At 39.1% G+C, this 21,274-nt stretch overlaps 1 protein-coding gene across 3 annotated transcripts in view; it reads right to left on the bottom strand.

Annotated features, from left to right (window-relative positions):
- The window catches only part of LOC139738974 (uncharacterized), a 177,645-nt gene that overhangs the window by 122,425 nt on the left and 33,946 nt on the right, over positions 1–21,274 (bottom strand). For 2 of the 3 annotated variants that reach the window (XM_071649591.1, XM_071649594.1), the window contains exons 2-3: positions 14,596–14,840; positions 10,639–12,302 (exon numbers count right to left, since the gene is read on the bottom strand). In XM_071649591.1, coding sequence (XP_071505692.1) covers positions 10,639–12,302; positions 14,596–14,761 — 1,830 coding nt within the window. In that variant the 5' untranslated portion in view covers positions 14,762–14,840. Of the gene's footprint in view, positions 1–10,638; positions 12,303–14,595; positions 14,841–16,053; positions 16,160–21,274 lie in introns of those variants that run through there. The other variant, XM_071649593.1, reaches the window with a different exon arrangement.

Here is a 21,274-nt window from a genome sequence, read left to right on the forward strand (position 1 = left end):
TAGTTGTTGACCATTTTAACATAGATCAAGGAAGTACAAACTGGCATTGCCACATCAGAATGGATGAGTTTATAAAAGAAAATAGGTATGAAATAAAAGAGGGGAAGTCCTGCACTGAAGGGGTCGTGGTATCTAGGGGTCACCCTATCTGTAAGCTTCCTGCCGTGAGCTGTTCGTTCGTTCCCCGCATCCTGTTCTACCACCTCGGACCGGAAGTTCGGGAGCAGACTCCAGAAGCGAAAGAAGTGGAAAATAGTCACGGAGGTGCCACAAAGTTTGCTATTAACCCAACTAGCCTACCATTGTGTACACTTGTATGTGCCTCTATAAGGTGACTTTGAACACACACACACACACACACACAAATACACACACACACAAACACACACACACACACACACACACAAAGGCCATTCCAGTTTAATAGAGAACACAAAGTTTCTGTGCTGGCCAAGGTTATAGCTAGAAGCCTTCCTTTAATTGTTTCTCTATAGGTTTGTTTGTGGGCTTTTTTTTAATAAAATTTGTGGCTTTACCAGAGGAATGAGGATATTGACTTCGTGATGTGCTGCTTTTGGGGTTGTTTTTTTTCTTTGTGGGGGAATTTCCAAGATTGCATTTACCTTGATTTCTTCCACATTTCATCATTGTATACCAATCATGTAAAATATCCATACAATGTACACCCATTTACTCCTGATATCTGCAAAGGGATGTTTAATGAATTAAAAGAAAAGTATGCCTAGGATCACATAATCAGACTAATACTAATTCCATGGTATAAGGCAAGGATGATACCCTTCAACACACTGCCTATAGAAAATAGGTTGTACCATGCGTACCACAAAATTTGTGCAAAGTCTGGCACAGGTCCATTACAATGAATTTGATTTATTTACAACATTCTGTTTCTGAAACTTATGTTCAGAAAACATTGTGCTGCCTGAGCAGATTTTGTTCAAGGTTCTATTTTTATTTTTGTTTTGTTTTGTTTGTTCTGTTTCTCATATTAACCCATTGAGGATGGTTTGATTTTGCTACAACATGCATTTCCCATTGACACTTGCCCGAGTATACTCAGAACTCAACCTTAACAGGTCAAAGGGATGGTATAGTTTTGGTTGAGATGGGGCTTCAGGTTTACAACTTTTTTTGTGAGATAGTAAGAACATCTCATCAAATATGAAAGAGCACATGTAATTCTTGGAGGAATCCAAGGTTTATTTGATGAAAATTGTTTTTGAAATACTTGAGAATATATCCAAAACAAAGCCATCCCAATAAAAGCTGGGACTCACATTTTATTAGGATCCCTTTGTGTTACTTTGTTTCTGGATATCACAGCCATTTAAAAACTGACTTTCATCACATAAACTTTCAGTTTCTCTTAGAATGGTATACTCCTTAACATTTCATAGAGTGGCTTCTATAAAGTATCTCTGAAAAATTTAAAGGGATGGTATAGTATTGGTGGAGATGAGGATTGGGCTTGTAAATCTTTGAGAGATACTAAAAAACAAAAAACACTCATGAAATAATACAGAGCATACCATTCTAAGAAGAAATCAAGGTTTACTAGATGAAAATCGGTTCTGGAATGGCAGAGACATCCAAGAAAAATTAACTAAAACAAAAAAAAAAAAACTATTTAAGGGTAGGTCCCAACTTTTATTACAATAGCTCTGTTTTGGATATCTCAGCCATTTCAAAACCAATTTTCAGCAAATAAACGTTGAATCCCTTTGGGAATTACATTCTCTTTCATATTTCACAAGAGGTTTCTCATTATCTCACTAAAAAAGGTTAAAAACCCCAAGTTAGGTCTCGACCACAACTATATATGATCCCTTTAAGAGCTGAATCTTCACCTCAACCAAATCCAGACCATCCCTTAACAATGGCAGAGACTCCAACTCTCCCGTTTTTGACGGGAGATCTCCCGCCGAAAACCCATTTTTGCAAAATCTCCCGTTCTCCCGCTTGAGATTTCATTTCTCCCGCCCTGGCTTTAAGTCTCCCGTTGGAAAGGATTTCTTACTTATTGCTATTGTATGTTGAAAACAGTAAAGCCTTAGATAGCACCAGAGAGCATCTAGAACCCTAGGAACTTCGCACTTCGCACACATCAACTTGGAGTCTCCCGTTTGCTAGGGGTTTCAGGCGGGAGAATCTCCAGATCAGAAGGTGCTTGGGGTTGGAGTCTCTGACAATGGTAGAGAGCTTCTCCAACAGTAGTGACATCAATGAATTATAAACATGATACACATTTAAAGATATATGAAAGAATATGGCATTATTATTATTCATTCTTTTTACACAGCACGTGAGACATCAATGAATGGTAAACTCCACTGACTCTGCCATAACCCAACATGACTGTCTAAACCTGACCAATAGATGGCCTCCTTCACTTTTTCACTTCATATGGCACTGACTCACAACCAGTCCAAATCCTTGAAGTACTCCAACGGTATAGGATATAATAGGGCAGGCAGCACACAGCTGCAGCCGGTTTAGAGAGAAATGCACTATCAACCCTTTGAAGACTAGTCCTGAATATAGGGCCTACCCAGGCAGGTGTCTATGGGCAATGTTTGTTTGAGCAAAATCAGCTCGTCCATAACTTAGGGGAATCCAGTCTACATATAAGTTAGTCTGAGTAAAGAAAGAGTAAATACTATGAGTTCAATGGTAAAATTTTGATCGAAATCAGGTGAAAAATAAGGAAGTTACATTGACATTTTGAAGTTTTGCTTATTTTTCAGGAAACAGTTCTTGAACGGTTAATATTTATGCAAATGGCAAAGTGAGCATGTCATACCCTCATAACTTGCCATGTATAGTTTGTACATTGTACAAAAATTTTTTGAATTTCCAGTTTTTCATTCAAACACAATTATGCCTGAGGCTCAAATCCTGATATTTCTGACTGACCTATTCTGAAGTTATTCAACCAGGAATAACATCATGCTTTAGACTTCAATGACAGAAACATTGAATTTTCGTCATTTTTTTTTTTTTTTTACACAATCAATGGAAAATTGTGACGGTATGACATGGTCAGCTCACTCATTTGCATATTCATATCCACTGCATAAGAACTGTTTTCCAGAAAAAAGAAAAACTTTAAAATTTCATAACTTCCTTATTTTTCATCCGATTTCAGTCTAATTTTTACTATTGAATTCGTGACATTTTACTCTATTTTATCAGACTAACTTACATTTTGTATTTTTGGACTGGATTTCCCCTGTAAGGGGTTAAGGTTCCTAAGTAGAAATCAAGATAGGGAGGAGAGAGTGTGAGGGAGGGGGTGTCTTGATAGCTCATGTAGTAACATTTTACTTTTAAACTTTGAACTTAGTTTTTTCTTCCTATATGATTAGAAGATCCCCTTATTGCTAACTTAATTATTCTCAAGCATATTTTTTTTTCTGTTTCTGTTTCTTTAGCTTTATGAGAAAGAATAGAATAGAGAAGAAAGAATAGAGCACTCTACCATTTTAATTTATTCCAGTGCTGCCATTTTTATACTATGAACCAGGGTTGAGAGGAAAAACCATATCCGCACAATAATAGAGACCCAAGTAGTATTGAGGCATGCAGCTCATATTTTCTTTGTTTTTTGTTTTTTTTTCCAAACTGGAAACAGTACTGTAAACTATAACCAATGAAGTTCACGTGCATGAAAATTTTATAAATTCCGCAAGAAGCAAAGTTTTTTCGAAAGTGCCCCAATAAAGGACGACGGCTCCAATTTGTGAAGTTACACGATGCAAATGTTTCTGGCTTTACTGCATCAGACAGTATGTATGGTAGTGTCAAAACTAAAACAAAATGAGACAGAAATTCTACAATCAGCCTTATGTCGAGGCTAGCAAAGTCAAAGACTCCATGAACATAAAGGTTCCTTCATTCCATACCATCAATCTTTTATGATAAGGATTTACAAGACTGTGTCTAAACACACATGGCTTGATAATTCTCCCACTGAATTTGCCATCCCACCATTTCTGAAAACTTTTTTGAACATTCATCAGAGGTTACAGATAAGATAGATTTACCGGATATTCAGAAAGCAAGCGGTCACATGTGAGTCACATAAATGGGCAGTACAACGCAGATCTTCTATTGCTTCCCATTGTCCAGTCCAGTGCTATTTCAAGGAATACAGTAAATCCAGTCTGACCACTGCAGCAGGAACGAATGACTCATCACAATAATGGACTGTCAGATGTGTGACTGATACGACAGGACCATTGAACTAGAGAAGAAATGACCCGAAGGACAAGTGAACTATATGACTATTAAAGGATTACAAAGTGTACGTGTTTGTGATACATGTCAGATGATCCACAATGGGACACACACATGTACACACATACTGCTACTGGGCCCCGTTTCATAAAGCTGTTCGTAAAGTTACAAACGACTTACAAGCGACTGGTGTCTAGTGATCAGTTCTGATGTGCTATACTTATCAGAATTTCAATAATTCAGCACAAGAATTGATCACTAGTCGCTCGCAAGTCGTTCGTAACTTTACGAACAGCTTTATGAAACACCCCCCTGGCCCTCTACAAGCCTTTGATGTACTGGGCATCATCATAGGTATTAAAGGACAAGTTCACCCTCATAAACATAAGGGTTGAGAAAATGCAACAATATTAGTAGAACACATCAGTGAAAGTTTGAGGAAAATTGGACAATCGATGCAAAAGTTATGAATTCTTTTAATTTTTGTGTTGGAACCGCTGGATGAGGAGACTACTACAGCTTGTGAGTCATATGCGTACAACAGTATAAAGAAAATGTAAAAGAAAATTCAACATATTTTCACTTTTTTCGCATAATAAAAGAGCACTTGACTTGCCTCTTTCTAAAGGCAGGGGGAATAATATTACCCATAACATTTGCCGGTAACGAGTCAGGGGAATGTGTACTTTTTTCAAAAGATGGAATTTTGTGAAATTCTCTTTATATTTTCCTTATATTGTTGTACGCATGTGACATCTAAGTTATTCATACACTGCAGTAGTCTTCTCATCCAGCGGGTACTGCACAAAAACTTCAAAAATTCATAACTTTTGAACGGATTGTCCGATTTTCCTCAAACTTTCAATGATGTGTTCTACTAATATTGCTACATTCTCTCAATCCTTATGTTTATGAAGGTGAACTTGTCCTTTAAAGTCAGGTAAGTCAGATTCACTAAATGTGTAAAACAGGTTATCATTAGTGCTGTGTGGATGTGGTTGGTTTATTTGGCTTTCAATCATACCATGACCTGAAAAAAAAAACCAAGAATGAATATTAGGTTGCCCATTGAGGATGGGCTGATTTTGCTACAACACCCATCATAGATACTAACCCTATACAACGTAGTATACTCAGGACTCGTCCTCAGCCGGTTAAGCCAAGATTACGTGTTTAAATTCTAAATAACTATTCTACAACTCAGAAGTGCCATTGATAGCAGCTCAGCACCATAAAAATCCTGTTTACCCTACCACACGTAAGTCCAAGATAATCCTGAAAGATAGGTGGGGCTATCTCAACAATTTCCAAAACAAATGCCTCCCTCTAGCCCCCCCCCCCCCCCCCCCTCCAAATGTGAAGATTGCAAGAGAGAGAAAACAAAAGGAAGAAAGGGGGAGAGAAAGATAGAGACAACAAGCAGAAATTAGGCTAATCTTTAAAGGGATCGTACAGTTTTGGTTGAGACCTAATTTCAGTTTTCTATTACACATTTTTTGGTGAGATAATGAGAAACCTCTCATGAAAAATGAAAGAGCATGTAATTCTATGAGGAATGGAACGTTTATTTGATGAAAATTGGTTTTGAAATGGCTGAGATATCCAAAAAAGAGCGATTCTAATAAAGTGTGGGGCCCACACTCTATTACGACCGCATTGTTTTACTTTGTTTTTGGATGTTTCAGTCATTCCAAACCCGATTTACACTATACATCAAATAAACTTTGAATTCCTCTTTAGTAATAAAATGGTATGCTCTGTACTATTTCATAAGTGTTTTCTTGGTACATCTCGCAAAAAGTTAAGAACCCAATTCTCATCTCCACCAATACTGTACCATCCCTTTAAAGCCATTACTAGAGGGGGTTTTGCAGGGCAAAGATACACAAAGGTAGGTAGGAAGTACATGTACCATCACACACGACCCCGCGAAGTCAGTTTGTCCTGATATTTATGGCTTCGTAAGTCTATTGACATGAAGGGGGATCCGGCCATTAATTGTCTACACAATACTGTCCATGGTGTGCAGTGAGTCTGCATGTTTAGTGTTTTGGACCACAGAAGATCTCTGGCAGATGAGAGAGGAAATTTAAAGGACAAGTTCACCTTCATATATACATAAGGATTGAGAGAATGCAGCAATATTAGTAGAACACATCAGTGAAAGTTTGAGGAAAATTGGACAGTCCGTTCAAAAGTTACGAATATTTTAAGTATCTGCGCAGTCACTGCTGGAAGAGAAGACTACTACAGTGTATGATGTCACATGCGTACATCTATATAAGGAAAATAAAAAGAGAATTTCACAAAACTTTACTTTTTGAATAAAGTGCACATTTCTTCGACTTGCTACTGACGTATGTTAAGGGTAATATTATTCCCCATGCCTTCTGAAAGAGAGAAGTCGAGTGTTCTTTTGTTATGCGAGACAAATGGAAATATGTTGAATTTTCTTTATTCTTTCTTTATATCATTCTACTCATGTGACATCACAAGCTTTAGTAGTCTTTTCATCCAGCCATGACTGAGCAGAAACTTCAAAAATTCATAACTTTTTAACGGATTGTCCGATTTTGCTCCAACTCTCACTGATGTGCTCTACTAATATTGCTGCATTCACTCAACCCACATGTCTATGAAGGTGAACTTGTCCTTTAATGCACCAATGACAGTCAAAAAAGTTGCAATGAATTCATATCAATAGGCAGGAGTGCACAGCCAAGTAAGAGCCATCTTGGGTGCAGGCAAAACAATAAAAAAAAAATAAGAGTAAAAGTTGCTGGCAGGCCGGTACTGCTTTGGCATTTATATAATTCTAATGCAAGACACGATTGAAATTGAGGTTTGCAGTAAACAGTGTGCGCAGTTTGAACCATGTTTTATTAGTGCTACTTCAGGATGGGCACAACATATTTTTAAATATTATTAAATGATATATCTATTCACAAAGAACAACAACAAAACAGAATCTCCCAACACCTCAATAATGCATGAACAAGCAATCAGTTTCTGTCTTTTGTTTTGGGTTTTTTTTTTCTTCTGAGAGAAAGTCATAAAGAAACACCAGATGGTATACCACACTCACACACACATAAGATTTCTGTGAAAGGGCCTATTGTACTCTCCAATTGTACTTTATACTAAAACAAGTTTTTCTTCATAAACTGGTATTTTGTACCTCACAACCATGACAAAATAAAGGGAATCATTGAACTCTACTCTTTTCTATGCATCCAACAAATCAATCTATGTATGTAATACACACATAACAGATTGACACAGACAAAGTCACAGACACTATAAAAGCAGACAGATGAAAGATGCAAGATGAAATATTTTGGCTGAAAAGTATAATGGATAATCTGATAATTGTTCAATGAATTCAAAAGTTGAGGTACCCCAGTCTGGGTCTCAAAGTTTCAACAACTAAAGACAAGAGCAAACCAAAAAAAAAGAAATGTTCAGCCTTCCTGATTAATGTACAACCTGAAATTTTTGTGTGCATTAAATTTTTGCAAATTTCATTTAAGTAGTCTAGATTCCTCAAAGTAGAATGCACGCAAATGGTTTTGTCTTCACAATGCATTGAATGCCAGTGGCAACTTGTGAAAGTCTCATGACGCAAAAAGACCAGCAATTTGTGAAGGTTTCATGCCACAAACGCTTCTAATTTTACAGTTCAAGGCTATGGCATTTTTAATTGACTTGCTGCAGCTTTTATATTATATGTACATTGTAGGATGCCTAATCTCTTATAATCTAGTTAGATAGATAGATAGATAGATAGATATAGATAGATAGATAGATAGGTAGATATTGGTTTATTTCATCAAAAGGAAAATACATAGCAGCCCAGAGGCTGAACTGCATGTTCTTGATGTAATCTATACAAACGAAACAAAACGATACGATACAATAATCATTTACATTAAACAGTCTATCACATTGTTGACCACATTTAAACTGCAAAGCCCAGTATCTTGCCTGTCAGAAGCTAGAACTACAGTATCACTCAATGTGGTTAATACCCCCACCTTACATTGAGGGAGTTAGCTCAATGAGCAATGACTTTGTATGCTTTTTATTGAAAAAAAAATAGTTACCGTGGCAATGTATTGTTCAACATTGAATAAAGCAAACTACAGATCATTTTCAAGTTTTAGTTTGGAAAATTTAATAAAAGCTATCATAAAACAGAACAACTTTTGTTTTTAACTATATCAACCTAAGTCATATCAGTTCATTAGTAGTCCCTTGTTATGCCTTGTAGATGTGTTTTTTGCTAAACAGATAGGAATGGTAAAAGCAGTATTACATGAAGAAGGGAAAAGCTTGAACTATGGGTCTTGCTATGCAATCCCACCTTGCTTGATTTGAAGTATGATTTTACTGCACAGCTCTTCACTATCAATCATCTGATCAAACGCATACTTTTATGAAGATATTTTTAATAATCTCATGTGTAGTAGGCATCATAATCAGTATTACAAGGCTGCCAACCATTATTTTCTAAATATTTAATTTTTACTTTGGGAGGCTCTGCATGAGAATTCATTCATTCATCGGAGCATTAGAATCGGGTGCATTATTGTGTGATTTCCAGCTGATTGCGTGAAAGTTTGCCGGCCTGTACCAGAGTTCCACACAACATTCCATTTTGCCCATTGCCAGCATACAGCTTGAGTAAATGGTGAGTCTACAGGTCGCACAGCTGTACCTCGACTACCATACTTTAATACGGCTATCAAATCACTCTAGCTGGTTCTCATTACAGTGTGAGATATTTGATCCTGTGCCATGTTGCTTTGTGCATACATATTTAACATACATGATAACATAGCACTCCAACTCTGCAGCAAGTTTCATTTTTCACTTTCTAATCCAAGCGTGATAGTATGACAGCTAAGCACTCAGTCTTAGTATCAAACTAATTGAAATCCTTTCCCCTCATAGGGGCACTTAAGCCTTTAAACCCTGTGTGTGCTATGAGTGGTGACTGGCACAGAAAACCCCATAGCATTGTACACTCTGACCAAAGTTCCTGGCACAGAAAGGGGTAAAAGCTCTTGATTCAAATCCTTGTCTCATAGAACTATCTATAAACATTCTTTACTCAAGAACTCTCCTTATCATCCTTCAATATCAATTTTCAACAAAGAATCTTAAGAAGTTCTAATGGTCTCTTGAGCTTGCTTTTGTAATAATTTCACAATGTAAAGTTGCACTAAAACAAATTAGCATCATATTCAAACTGTGCTATTTAATGAAAAGTTTATCATTACTGTGAATATATCAAAGACTGCATTTAAGAAGATGTTACGATTCAAACAGCATTTGGTAATGACATCACCAGGCACATAGAGAATTCATGGCAACACAGGAATGGACTTTGATTTTTACAGTGCTGGAAAAATCCATGTCTTGCTTCTAAACTATTACCAGGTACAACATCTGTATGATCTTCATCCTCAGAAATATTGCATTACTACCTACATGCAACACTTGGCCGACTGGCAAACTACTCTACACTCTAATTCATCCTAACTCCAACATATGTCCCTTCTATGAGCTGCTGATTTCACTATATTAACTTTAACATTAATGTCCATTTGTTGCACACACAGACACACACACACACACACACACACACACACTGAAAAACACTCCTCTAGTACAATTCTGGGGTGGCTTTGAAGCTTTCATGTTATTACCTTTTTTGTGCAATTGTTATTGTGATGTACAATGTCGACTGCATTGCATGAAAAATTAAACATGATCTGAACATAAACTAAACATGACACGTTTAAATCATATGAAAGAGGCGTGCATATGATATTTGTGTCAAATTCATGATGAAATGCGAGTACATTAGTAAACTGTGACGTATATCATCTGTAACGATATCAAAGGGGCACTAAAAATATCATTGGCCACATCATTTTAATTTTCTGCAAAAATGGAGAAATTATATATGCTTGAATAATTAAGCCATTGGCAAGGATCAGTGACAAAAATAAAAGCAAGGAGTGCTAATATGTGTCAGGTAATTGCATTCACATGACAGGAAATGTACACTCTTTATGAAGATGCTCCACCATCCAAGATGCAAGCCTGTATACACTGACAGGAACAAAAATCATTCCTATTTAATTGCTATCATACAGACCATGCATGAGCAGGCAAACATTCTGTCCAAACAACCCAGGGTGGACAAAAAAAGGGGGGGAGAAACAGCAATCATACGTTCAAGTCGATGAAAAAAAAAAGTGTCATTAGGACATAGACATTGTTATACTGATCAAAACATACCAAAATCGAACAATTGTTGGATGCATTATGCGAGAAAGGAAGCATGTGTTGACCTATGAACTCTGACCTTACCTTTGGCCTGAGGGTGTTGGCCTTTGACGGTACCAACAGGTGGCTGCCAGGTACAGAGTAGCCCTGGTTGTCAAGAACTGGAGATTGTCTGCGCAGCGTCTCCAAGCTCTCGTCACTGAGGGACCTCTTGATGGTGATCGGCTCTGCATATTCGGCCTGAGCGGGCGAGTAATCCTTCTTCGGGTGGCCTTTCCTTCGCACCGATCTGGGCGAGAGGCTCTGGATGAGGGCACTGTCTGTCATGCGACGCGGCGATTCGGGGGACATGTGCTCTACGCGGTCCTGGGTGGTATGGACACCAAGGTTTAGCTGATGGTTGGAGGTATTCCCTGAGGATATTCCATTGAATTTGCTTGCATCACTTGGCAACGCTACAGGAATGACACCCTTGGTTTGAGGAGATGGAAAGCGTGGGGCAGCATCGGACTTCGCATCAACAAGAGATGACGGCAAAGCTGTGTGCATAGGAGGAGGAGGAGGTGTGGGTAATTTTGGTCTCCTACTGACAGGTGATTTTAAGACATCCAGAAAAGAGCTCCGATTGTTGTTCTCCACTACCACTGTGTCGTGGTAGTCCTTGGGAGATGAAGGGAAAAATTCTGTTCCTTGATCGAAACCAAACGCAGTCCTGTCAATTTTCTCCCTTTCCATCTCACCATTGTGATTACAGTTTCTGCTGCAGCTGCTGCCAGGCACAAAGCCCTCTGCTACTTGCTCGTACTCAGCGCGATCGCTCGTGACTTTGGCGCTCTGCGACCGCTGCTTTTTGTGCGCTTCATCCGCTGCAGTGGGATGCCCATTCGACAGGGTCTCCTTTAAAAACAAAATAGTGTTCCTGTCTTCATACGTCGCGCGAGGCCTCGACACCCGTTTCATCGATCGCTTACGTCGGATACTGTCAAAGTTTATCTGACCATCCGGCTTCAGTTTACTCTGATCATAGATATCCTGCGCAAAAGTTCTTTCAGGTTTATCAGGAGCTGCTATTTCTTCTTCCTGGTTCTCCTTGACATTGGTTTGTGTCAGTTCAGAAGCAACCGTTTCAAATTCCTGCACCAAGCTGTCCATGCTGCGTGACTTCCTCTTGTGAAGAGGAGGCGGCTTTAAGAGACCTGTCCCGTTTTCAGGAGCAGTTCCACCATTAGGAACCACTTTGATGGTATCACTGTTCCGCCTCCCCGCCTTCTTTCTGTCCGGAAACTGGAGCATCTTGGTCTGATTCTTCGCAGGGCCTCCCAAAGGCGACTTTCCGTTTTCAAAAGCACTCACAAGAGCAAGCACCGAGTTCCTCACGCTGTCATCGCCCGCACCTGGCGACAGGTTGTCCTGCCTTATGACCGGTATCTTCCTCCCGTTGACAGGCGATCTGCACACTGGTACCTTCAGTTCCACCCTCCTCCTTGGTGGGACGAGGGCCCTTTGCACCCCCGGAGACACAGGGCTTCGTTTGTAGCCGTGCATGGTCTGCTGAGCGGTCTTCTTTCGCAGCACTTCTCTGCTGCTGCTGCCGCCACTGGGCTCCTTGTTGGTGATGTCCAACTGCGTCCAGCGCTTTTGCTCCGGACTGACCACCCGTGGCTGCCTGCACCACAGGCCATTTCCATTTCCATTTCCATTTCCATTTCCATTTCCATTTCCATTTCCATTTCCATTACTGTTTTCATCTGAAAGAATAAGAGAGAAGCAACAATAGCAGCTGAAAGGATGGGGGAAAATAGAGTATCGAAGTAATGATGTCACAGTCTTTGTTATGCAATGGGATTTAGCTTGGTGTTGGAGCCAGGTCGGCGCATCAGCTAGGTGAAGTTGTTTAGAACTTATTTCCCTGGCGATGAATGGGTATGGCATCAAAATTTACTCAATGAAAGAATTGGCAAAAACAGAAGAGTACAAATCATGCAAGACTCTTCCTCTTTTTATCAAACAAGAGACCCGCGGGTCTAGCGCTCACCTGAGTATCGCAAGTTCACCTTTCACGCAGTCACTAATCTAAATTATTTACAGCTCCACCAAAATTTGACCAGGCATTCTCAAGTAGAAGATGAAAATGTACAATAAAGGCCCAATTTTTTTAAGATTCCTTAATTTGGGGGGATTGGGGCCCCCTGGGGCCCTCTGGGTGGGGCATGGTGCCCATTTTGATAAATTGAGATCCTGACCCCTAGGGATGCTACGTGCCAAGTTTGACAAAAATCCATCATGAGGTTTTCAGGAAGAAGATGAAAATGTACAATTCAGGCCCCCATTTGGACCCTTCCAACCACCCCCCCCCCCCCCCCCCCACCCAAGAGGGGCACCCCTGGATCTCCTATGAACAAACTTGAAACTACAGTCATTAATGTACTCACTCATAGTATTATCTCAGCTCTATAACTTCTGATTCTAGAGAAGATTTATAAAGATTCCTTCATTTGGGGGGTTTGGGACCCCTGGGGGCCCCCTGGGTGGGGCATGGTGCCCATTTTAACAAATTGAGATCCTAACCCCCTAGGGATGCTACCTGCCAAGTTTGGTGAAAATGGGTCATGGGGTTCTCAAGACGACAATAAAAATGTACAATTTAGGCCCCATTAGGACCCCTCCTCACCCCCTCCCCTGGGTCCCAAGGGGGGCACCCCTGATTCTGCCATGAACAAACTTGAAACTACAGTCATCAATGTACTAACTCATAGTATTAACTAAGCACTATCACTTCTGGTTCTAGAGAAGAAGATTTTTGCAGAATCCTTAATTTTGGGGGGCTTGGGCCCCCTGAGGGCCCCCTGGGTGGGGCATGGTGCCCATTTTAACAAATTGAGTTCCTAACCCCCTAGGGATGCTACCTGCCAAGTTTGGTGAAAATGGGTCATGGGGTTCTCAAGAAGAAGATGAAAATGTACAATTTAGGCCCCATTAGAACCCTTCCCCACCCCCCTCCCCTGGGTCCCAAGGGGGGCACCACTGATTCTGCCATGAACAAACTTGAAACTACAGTCATCAATGTACTAACTCATAGTATTAACTTAGCTCTATCACTTCTGGTTCTAGAGAAGAAGATTTTTACAGATTCCTTAATTTTGGGGGGTTTGGGCCCCCCTGGGGGCCCCCTGGGCGGGGCATGGTGCCCATTTTAACAAATTGAGTTCCTAACCCCCTAGGGATGCTACCTGCCAAGTTTGATGAAAATCGGTCTTGGGGTTTTCAAGAAGAAGATGAAAATGTAAAAAGTTTACGCACGACGCACGACGGACGACGCACGACGGACGACGGACGACGGACGACGGACGACGGACGACGCACGACGCACGACGCACGACGCACGACGCACGACGGACGCCGGACGAAGGGCGATCGCAATAGCTCACTTGAGCCTTTGGCTCAGGTGAGCTAAAAAAAGAACAGACAAGTATTTCATTGCAAACAAAGGGAAATTGACAAAATATGTAATTCATGAATGAAAAACGAGCAAAGAAAATGGGATTCTGTCAGATTTGAACTTGAGATCTATGGATTGCTACACCAATGATCTTACCAACTGAGTCTAAGACTGAGCCTGAGACTGAGGTCTTGACTTTGAATCCTGATGGAATCCCATTTTCTTTGCTATTCTTTTAGCATCATACTGCAAACAGAGCTCCTGAGAACAAAATACATGTTATTAGTAGCCCATTTCTTGTTTTACCATTGTGGAAATGTCTGTGGGAAATCCATACAACCGTTCATCAATCATAATTCTGATGAGGCCCAACTTTATCTGCATATTATTCACACTGACTACACAAGTGCAATCACGCAATGCCCATCAGGGTGTGATGAGAGGCTATCGGATACTGCAGATGTACAAATGTATCGCCTTGTTTGCTTGAGCAAAATTTTGTAGTTACATAACATACTAAATATCCTAATAATCCAAATTATGGTACAAAGTTTCCTTGAACAATCGCTTCTTCTCTGAACTTCTTCAAGGAACAAGATTACCTTTGTGTGAGATCTCCTCAAACATATGAATTCTCTTCCGCAGTTGTCCATCCTCAAAGTTCAGCTTCAGGTTGCATGGACGGCCGTTTGGTTTGTCGGCAAGCGGCGGAGGCCTGTGATTGGCTACAGGCTGTGATGTCACCGGTGATGTCATCTGCGTTGTCATGACACACCTACCCTCCACATGAGTGACCTCAGTCAATGGACGAACGAGTCATCATGACTTCAGACACACGGCAAACCATCTGCACAAAGACCAGGAGTATGAGACAGGGAAATAGACCACATAAATATATAATTTTAAAATTAAAATTTTAAAAGATAAAGCAATCAAATATATTATACATAGCTGTCATAATATCAGTTATTTCAAACGATATCTCAGAGTTTGAAGCTAAGGGGCAATCACCCCATTCCGAAGGTAACAGGTGAATGGGTGAATATTATGCAAAACGGTTTAATACATTAGCAAACCAACATGACTACCTACTAGATAGACATGGTTCTTTTGCATGAATACTTGGGTGACAAGACAAGTTTTTTAAAGCAAAAACATACTATAACAGGACTTGACACTAACTTTTTCCACTGGTGGCCCATTCGGGCCGCTAGAATTGTCACAGCTGAAATGTCGGTGGAATAAAGGAGAAAATGTACTGCCATTTTTAATCAGAAGTGCCAGCAAGGGCTGCTCAACCAATTGCCCTTTTGGACATTTGGTGGCTCAACATCAATCTTTAGTGGCCCACAGGGCTACCACTAATGTCAAGACCTGTACTGAGTAACACACATCAGTGGAAGCTCGGAAAGTGGAAATCATCACATATGTAGAAAAATGATTATTAAAAGTATTACTCGACTTCAAAATTGCAGCAATAGACAGTCAACATAAGGGACAGGAAATACAGCTTCTTGCATGATAGTTGTCTTCTGTGCTATCCCTGGATAGGGCCTACCCATTAGTAAACAAGACGGTCTGACAGAAATAAGAATTCTATAAAACCTCAACTAATTGGCAGAGTCAATATTTGAAGAGTTTGTTCGCAAAAACCGATAAGTCCATATTTGCCAAATGGAGATATTTGCGATTAAATTTCAAGAAAAATAAAGAGAATAATAAGAATTTTTTTGCTTCTTCAGACCATAACTTTAAAAATGTACCTTTATTATGTAGTGACCAATGTATCATTTAAAAGGTATTATTTTGTACTTTATGACAGAGATCTTACTTCAAAATCTTCAAAATTGGACTTATCGGTTTTTGCAAACAAACTCTTCATTTTCTAAGAACAAATGTTGCGCTCTACTGAACCAACATGAAAATGATAGTACTCTCATGCGCATGATTATAAAACAAGTTTTGACCTCCGCAATCGGAAGAGCAAGAAACTCACGAAAGTAAAGTTGTCCATTTTTACAGCAGACATTCATCGAAATCATTCTTGGCAATTAACATACCAAAACCACAATCACCACGGCACACTTTGAGAAAAGCCTCCGTCAAGCCAGGTGAGAGGGTCCAAACAGACTCTACAACATTCCAGTCGAGTCCAAACAAACCAAGGTACATGTAATAGACAATGTTAGATCAAAGTCGGCCGGCCGCCTGTGCAATATAAACGTTCACTCTCTCCGTGTAATAGAAATGGATATTTACGACTGCACAGCTGTACATGTGTGAATATGCCACTGAAGACTATTCCGTAAACGTCAACACCGAAAGTATTCAACATTAAACAGATGATAGAGGGCTTTGACATCCTTTATGTGCACAGTTAATAGCTGGCGGTTACAATGAAAAGCAATGCCAATCACAGTAAACGTATCAATAGACTTCCTGGTTGAAATGACTGGACCACTCGCCTTGTACACAAATGACTAGCTAACTCTTTTCCTTATTTCACATACACCTGTAGGCCTTGGGGTGGACGCACTCTCTGGCTTATGCCTTAAAGTGAAAGGTCAATTCATGTTTTTACTGGTAAAGATATTGTTTACCATTGGGAGCAGTGATCTAAAAATGTTTGAGTTATCACATTTGATGTTTATGAGTAGGTCAGCTTTTATCACAAAACATCTGACCATATAAAAATTTTGCAATAAAGCCTGATATTACATTCCAAAAGAAGATGTCGCTATTTTTCTCAATAAACCATAACTTTAGATGGTTTAGTCTAGAAACAATTACAACTACTGTTCACATTTTTGTTGTTGTTGTTGTTGTTTTGCAAATTGGGAGTTCTCAAAAATTTTGCAAATGGCTAAATTTGTCATCATGGACTATCCATAATACAAAAATAAGGCTGTGTGCATGTGCACATCAAATTCACGCCAGGATCATAATTCATATTTTTGCATGCTGTTAAATTAGTGAACAGAACCCAACTCGCGAAATTTGCAAAATTACAAACTTCACAAATGTATGGTGTAAGCAGAACATGCCTTTACTTCACCAAGTATCAAATGGGCTATGTCTTTGATAGACTGCACATACAGACACGTTAAGTCATTCCATATTAAATTCTGAAATCCCCAGGCCACCAGGTTCCTGTAGGAAATGGGTTAAAAGACAAAAAGTACTTCCACATCCATTAAAAGACTAATGGTACTTCCATTTCTCACCACAAATAGGCAGTAAAACTAAAACTTCATTGCACAGTTTTGAGCATATCTTGGGATATGTGATTCACAAGAAAAAAAAAACCTTTGTTAATTTTGGAAGAGATTATTTAAAAATCTCCTGAGAGTTTTCATAAAATGCATACTACAATGATTAATGTGAGATCTCACACAGGAATAGAATTCTTGTAATTCTGACATTGAAGATGCTCTATCTTGGTCCCATTTTAAAAAGATGTTAGGATACACTACCAACTCCTGCTGGAATGGCAACTTCTCATAGCAACAGCCAAGGAAGCTGTATTTTTATGGTCACCATGGCAATTGTCATTCCAGGAATAGTTGCTATCATAGGAACTTTTCATGAAAGGCGGCTTTGGGTGTCATGTTGAATTATTCAAACTGCTCTTATCACTTTCCATTCTTCCCCGAAAGCAATGCTGGAAAGTGATATCAGACATGATATCATTTCATTTCATGACATCATCTTTCAGAAGTAGTAAAAGTTACAGATGTCTTGATAATCAAAAACTGAAAGAATATCTGAAGGAAGTATCAAGAACACTTATTTCCTCAACAAAAATAATCTACTACCACTTGCCAATTACTGCTACCGGAATATATGATTAGAATGAAATAGCCTGTAGATGGTGAACTTCACCTTTAATTCTTTAAAGGTAACAAAAGAGGGGGTGGGGCTGTACAACTTGGAGAGCTCTTGGCAAAGCTATGTCACTATGACTGGCACTAAAGGTCATTACGCTTAAATCCTTTTCAGTGTGTCACTTTCTATATTATGTCAGAAAAAAAAAAAAGAATGAAGAGGCCAGTTACAGTGTGTGTACTATGTGGTTTGTGTAGTTAACATACCTTCTTCTTTTTTTCTTCTTTTTTTACCTGGTACAACATAAACAGCTGTGACATATATTCACTGACTCTCATATTTTTTGGAGTAAATTGCACATGAAGGAAACTCTGTCCATGACTGGAAATTATTCAATAAAGTTCAAACACCTCTGTTAGTGATCATACTCTCTGGGAATGAAATGATAAAACATATTGTAATATACAAATGATGCACAGGATAGAGTGTGTTAGTGGAGATGTAGCATACTCGAGGGTATTTACAATTGTGAAACATGCACGAGGCGAAGCCGAGTGCATGTTGCACTACATTGTAAATACCCGAGAGTGAGCTGCATCTCCACTAACGCCACAAAATAATCCTGTGCATCATTTGTTTTATAAAATGGGTCGAAACTAACAGCATTTTTCACGTACCTTTGTGGATCAAGATGTCCGAAGATGTTCGTCCCAAACATTTACGCACGTCGCACTCGGAAATCCCGCACATATAAGTACTGTACGTATTATAAGTATACATACGCCACACATGTTATGATATGCACACAAGAAAGGCCGACCGGCAGCCCGAACTAGAAGTTGTTTACAGGATTGACAGCGCGTATAGTAGCGCGCGACGCACTTTTAACAACTGATTGAGTGCGCACTGCTAGTGACGATCGGCAATTTACCATAGGATAACACACACAGTGCAATGGTACTAAAGTAAACAACGCCCATGTGACTCATTTCAGCGCTTCCTATTGGCTACATTCTTGAACCCATTTCATAATATTGATATATTACATGTTTTCATAAAAACAAGCAGGTATATATAACATCAAATTGAAGGAAAAATACAAATATTTACCGATAGATATTTGATAAGGTACCAAATCTAAAAAGACAGTCTGATATTAGAGAGGAACCTACCTAATTTGTTTCTGATAATGAAAGTACACTGAAAACAACTGACTATTTCCAGCTGAAATCAAATTGTTGCAAAAGTACATTTGGGACAGAAACACTGAGAGGTTCTGATACTACCAATAAGTAAAAACTGAAACAAGGTTTAATCATGAGACACTTGCTCTTTATAGTCTTTCCATATTAAACAATTTTTACTCGGGCATGACTATATGTAGTTTTGTATTGAATTTATATACATAAATGCCTACTAATATAAAAAGGAGTCAATTACACATTATCCAATCTATTATATGCTAATTTTGGTTTCTCATTGGCATGAATATAACACATATAAAGATTGCAAGATAATAATCATCTATTTGTTTCCCTGCTTACAATGTTCCAAAGTAATTCATCAAATGTGAAATGTGGCAATTGACCTGGTTCATGTACACAAATTGCCCAGATTCAGTCTCATGTATCAAAGAAGTGAAACAATGAAAGGAGTAAACAATGTATCATTAAAGAAAGCCTATTGAATACTCACAGCTACCATTCATTACGTGTACACAGTCCTAAGGCAACAAATGAAGAGACAAGCATCCCTTACTTCCTTGGCAGCCACGTATTAAAATCAAATCATAATCCAAATCAATTCATTCAAAAAAGCCTGCCCCAATGACCATGTTTAACATGGAGACACAGCAGTCAAATGCAGGTCACATGTCTACAGCAGTCACTATCAATTCCACACAATACTGTACTTTCAACTCTGACTGGTGAATTTATGTAAGAAAGATCAGCTGCTCCTTTGGTGGGTGATTAATTGCAAGGTTTCAAGTTACAGGGCCCAGTGTTTTGAATGGGTAGTACCTCACACCATAGACCTACATTGTACGATATACGAAGACTGTGTACATACTGCATACCCATATGATTCACAGGATAATAAACAGGCTCTAAAATGTCAGATGAATATGGTGAACTACTGTCTGTCATTTATGGGATATTTATCACATGATCGCATGAAGCAAGTACAGGTTGGCAGAGGAAAAAAAAAAATATGCTTACAAATTTATGTACCAGTATATGTATGAGCTAGCTGCCATAACAACGCTACTTCCAGTGCCAATAGCAATATCCCCCTATTCAGACACAAGCCAGTTTATACCAAAACTTGATAAAGAAACGACGTACAAAGAATCATCCTACAGCCGACAGACTGTTCAGACACTAAGGCCAAAAAAAAAAAAAAAGTTGTATTGGCGTAACATGAGATTTTCAAATAGGGTCGGTCGGGCGGATTTTTTTTTTTTTTTTTATTTGCTACCTGCATTTTACGTGTAAAACTCCTGCTCACTAAACAGTTACAACTGCTGCACCGAATGTGCTGTGTTCATCTATTCTACAAATCATTTATGAGGCCGATATTACTAGAATTATACCCCTTCACAGAATTTAAAGATGTTGAAATCCCTATCCTGAGTGTTTTCACTTCATATTTTACTATTTTGACTTAGATATAAAGATAGATGCAAATTGACCCATATGTATGATCTTTTCATCGCACATGGCGATCTCTATTACAGTCCACATATATAGATTCGTGTAAGTTCTCCACACAAGAAACCTATGGCAAAACTGTGCACAATACATCGCAGTCTGAATGCTACGTATACACTGAATAAATCTTGTTAGAGTACGCGTCCGTGTTGGAAATAGATGACGTACTGATCAAGGAAGGCTTATGCAAGGCGCTAGATCTCTCCCTCGTACATCCGATATCCCCAGAGCCGTTTCCACTTCCGGGTTTGTGCGATCCGATCACGATCGCAATCAACAAGATATTTGATATCGATAGCAAAAAAAAATAATAAAAAAACATGGAGTCCGCGGAATTTTTAGGGTCGGGCGGGTTATGCCAATGCAACAATTTTTTTTTTTTTGGCCTAATCTCAACCATTCTAGAAAACGTTGTGTAGATGAGCGGTTTCCCACTGCGCATGCTGTTATGGTCATGAGTGACAGCTATGGGGTCACCTTTCGTGCGTGCTCCCATTAAGCCCCGCCCAGTTATACCGTTCTATGGTCGCTATACGTTCAGATGCTTTGTACGTTGTTTCCTTAGTCAGCGTTCAGACGCATAAATTAATCATATAACTATATCATTTTGGTATTATAGCTATATTTTTCTAGTATACATTTTTTTTTGCGTCTGAACACCCTGCATGAAAGTTGTGGTTGCAAGAAAAGTCACCATCATAACATCAGGAATCGGAAGTGTCAGAGTGAAATTTCTTTCCAGTAT

The sequence above is a fragment of the Diadema antillarum genome, unplaced genomic scaffold, assembly GCF_040938485.1.
Source record: "Diadema antillarum isolate AM-2024a unplaced genomic scaffold, OU_Dant_1.0 seq00000778_RagTag, whole genome shotgun sequence".
In the NCBI taxonomy this organism is placed as follows: domain Eukaryota; kingdom Metazoa; phylum Echinodermata; class Echinoidea; order Diadematoida; family Diadematidae; genus Diadema; species Diadema antillarum.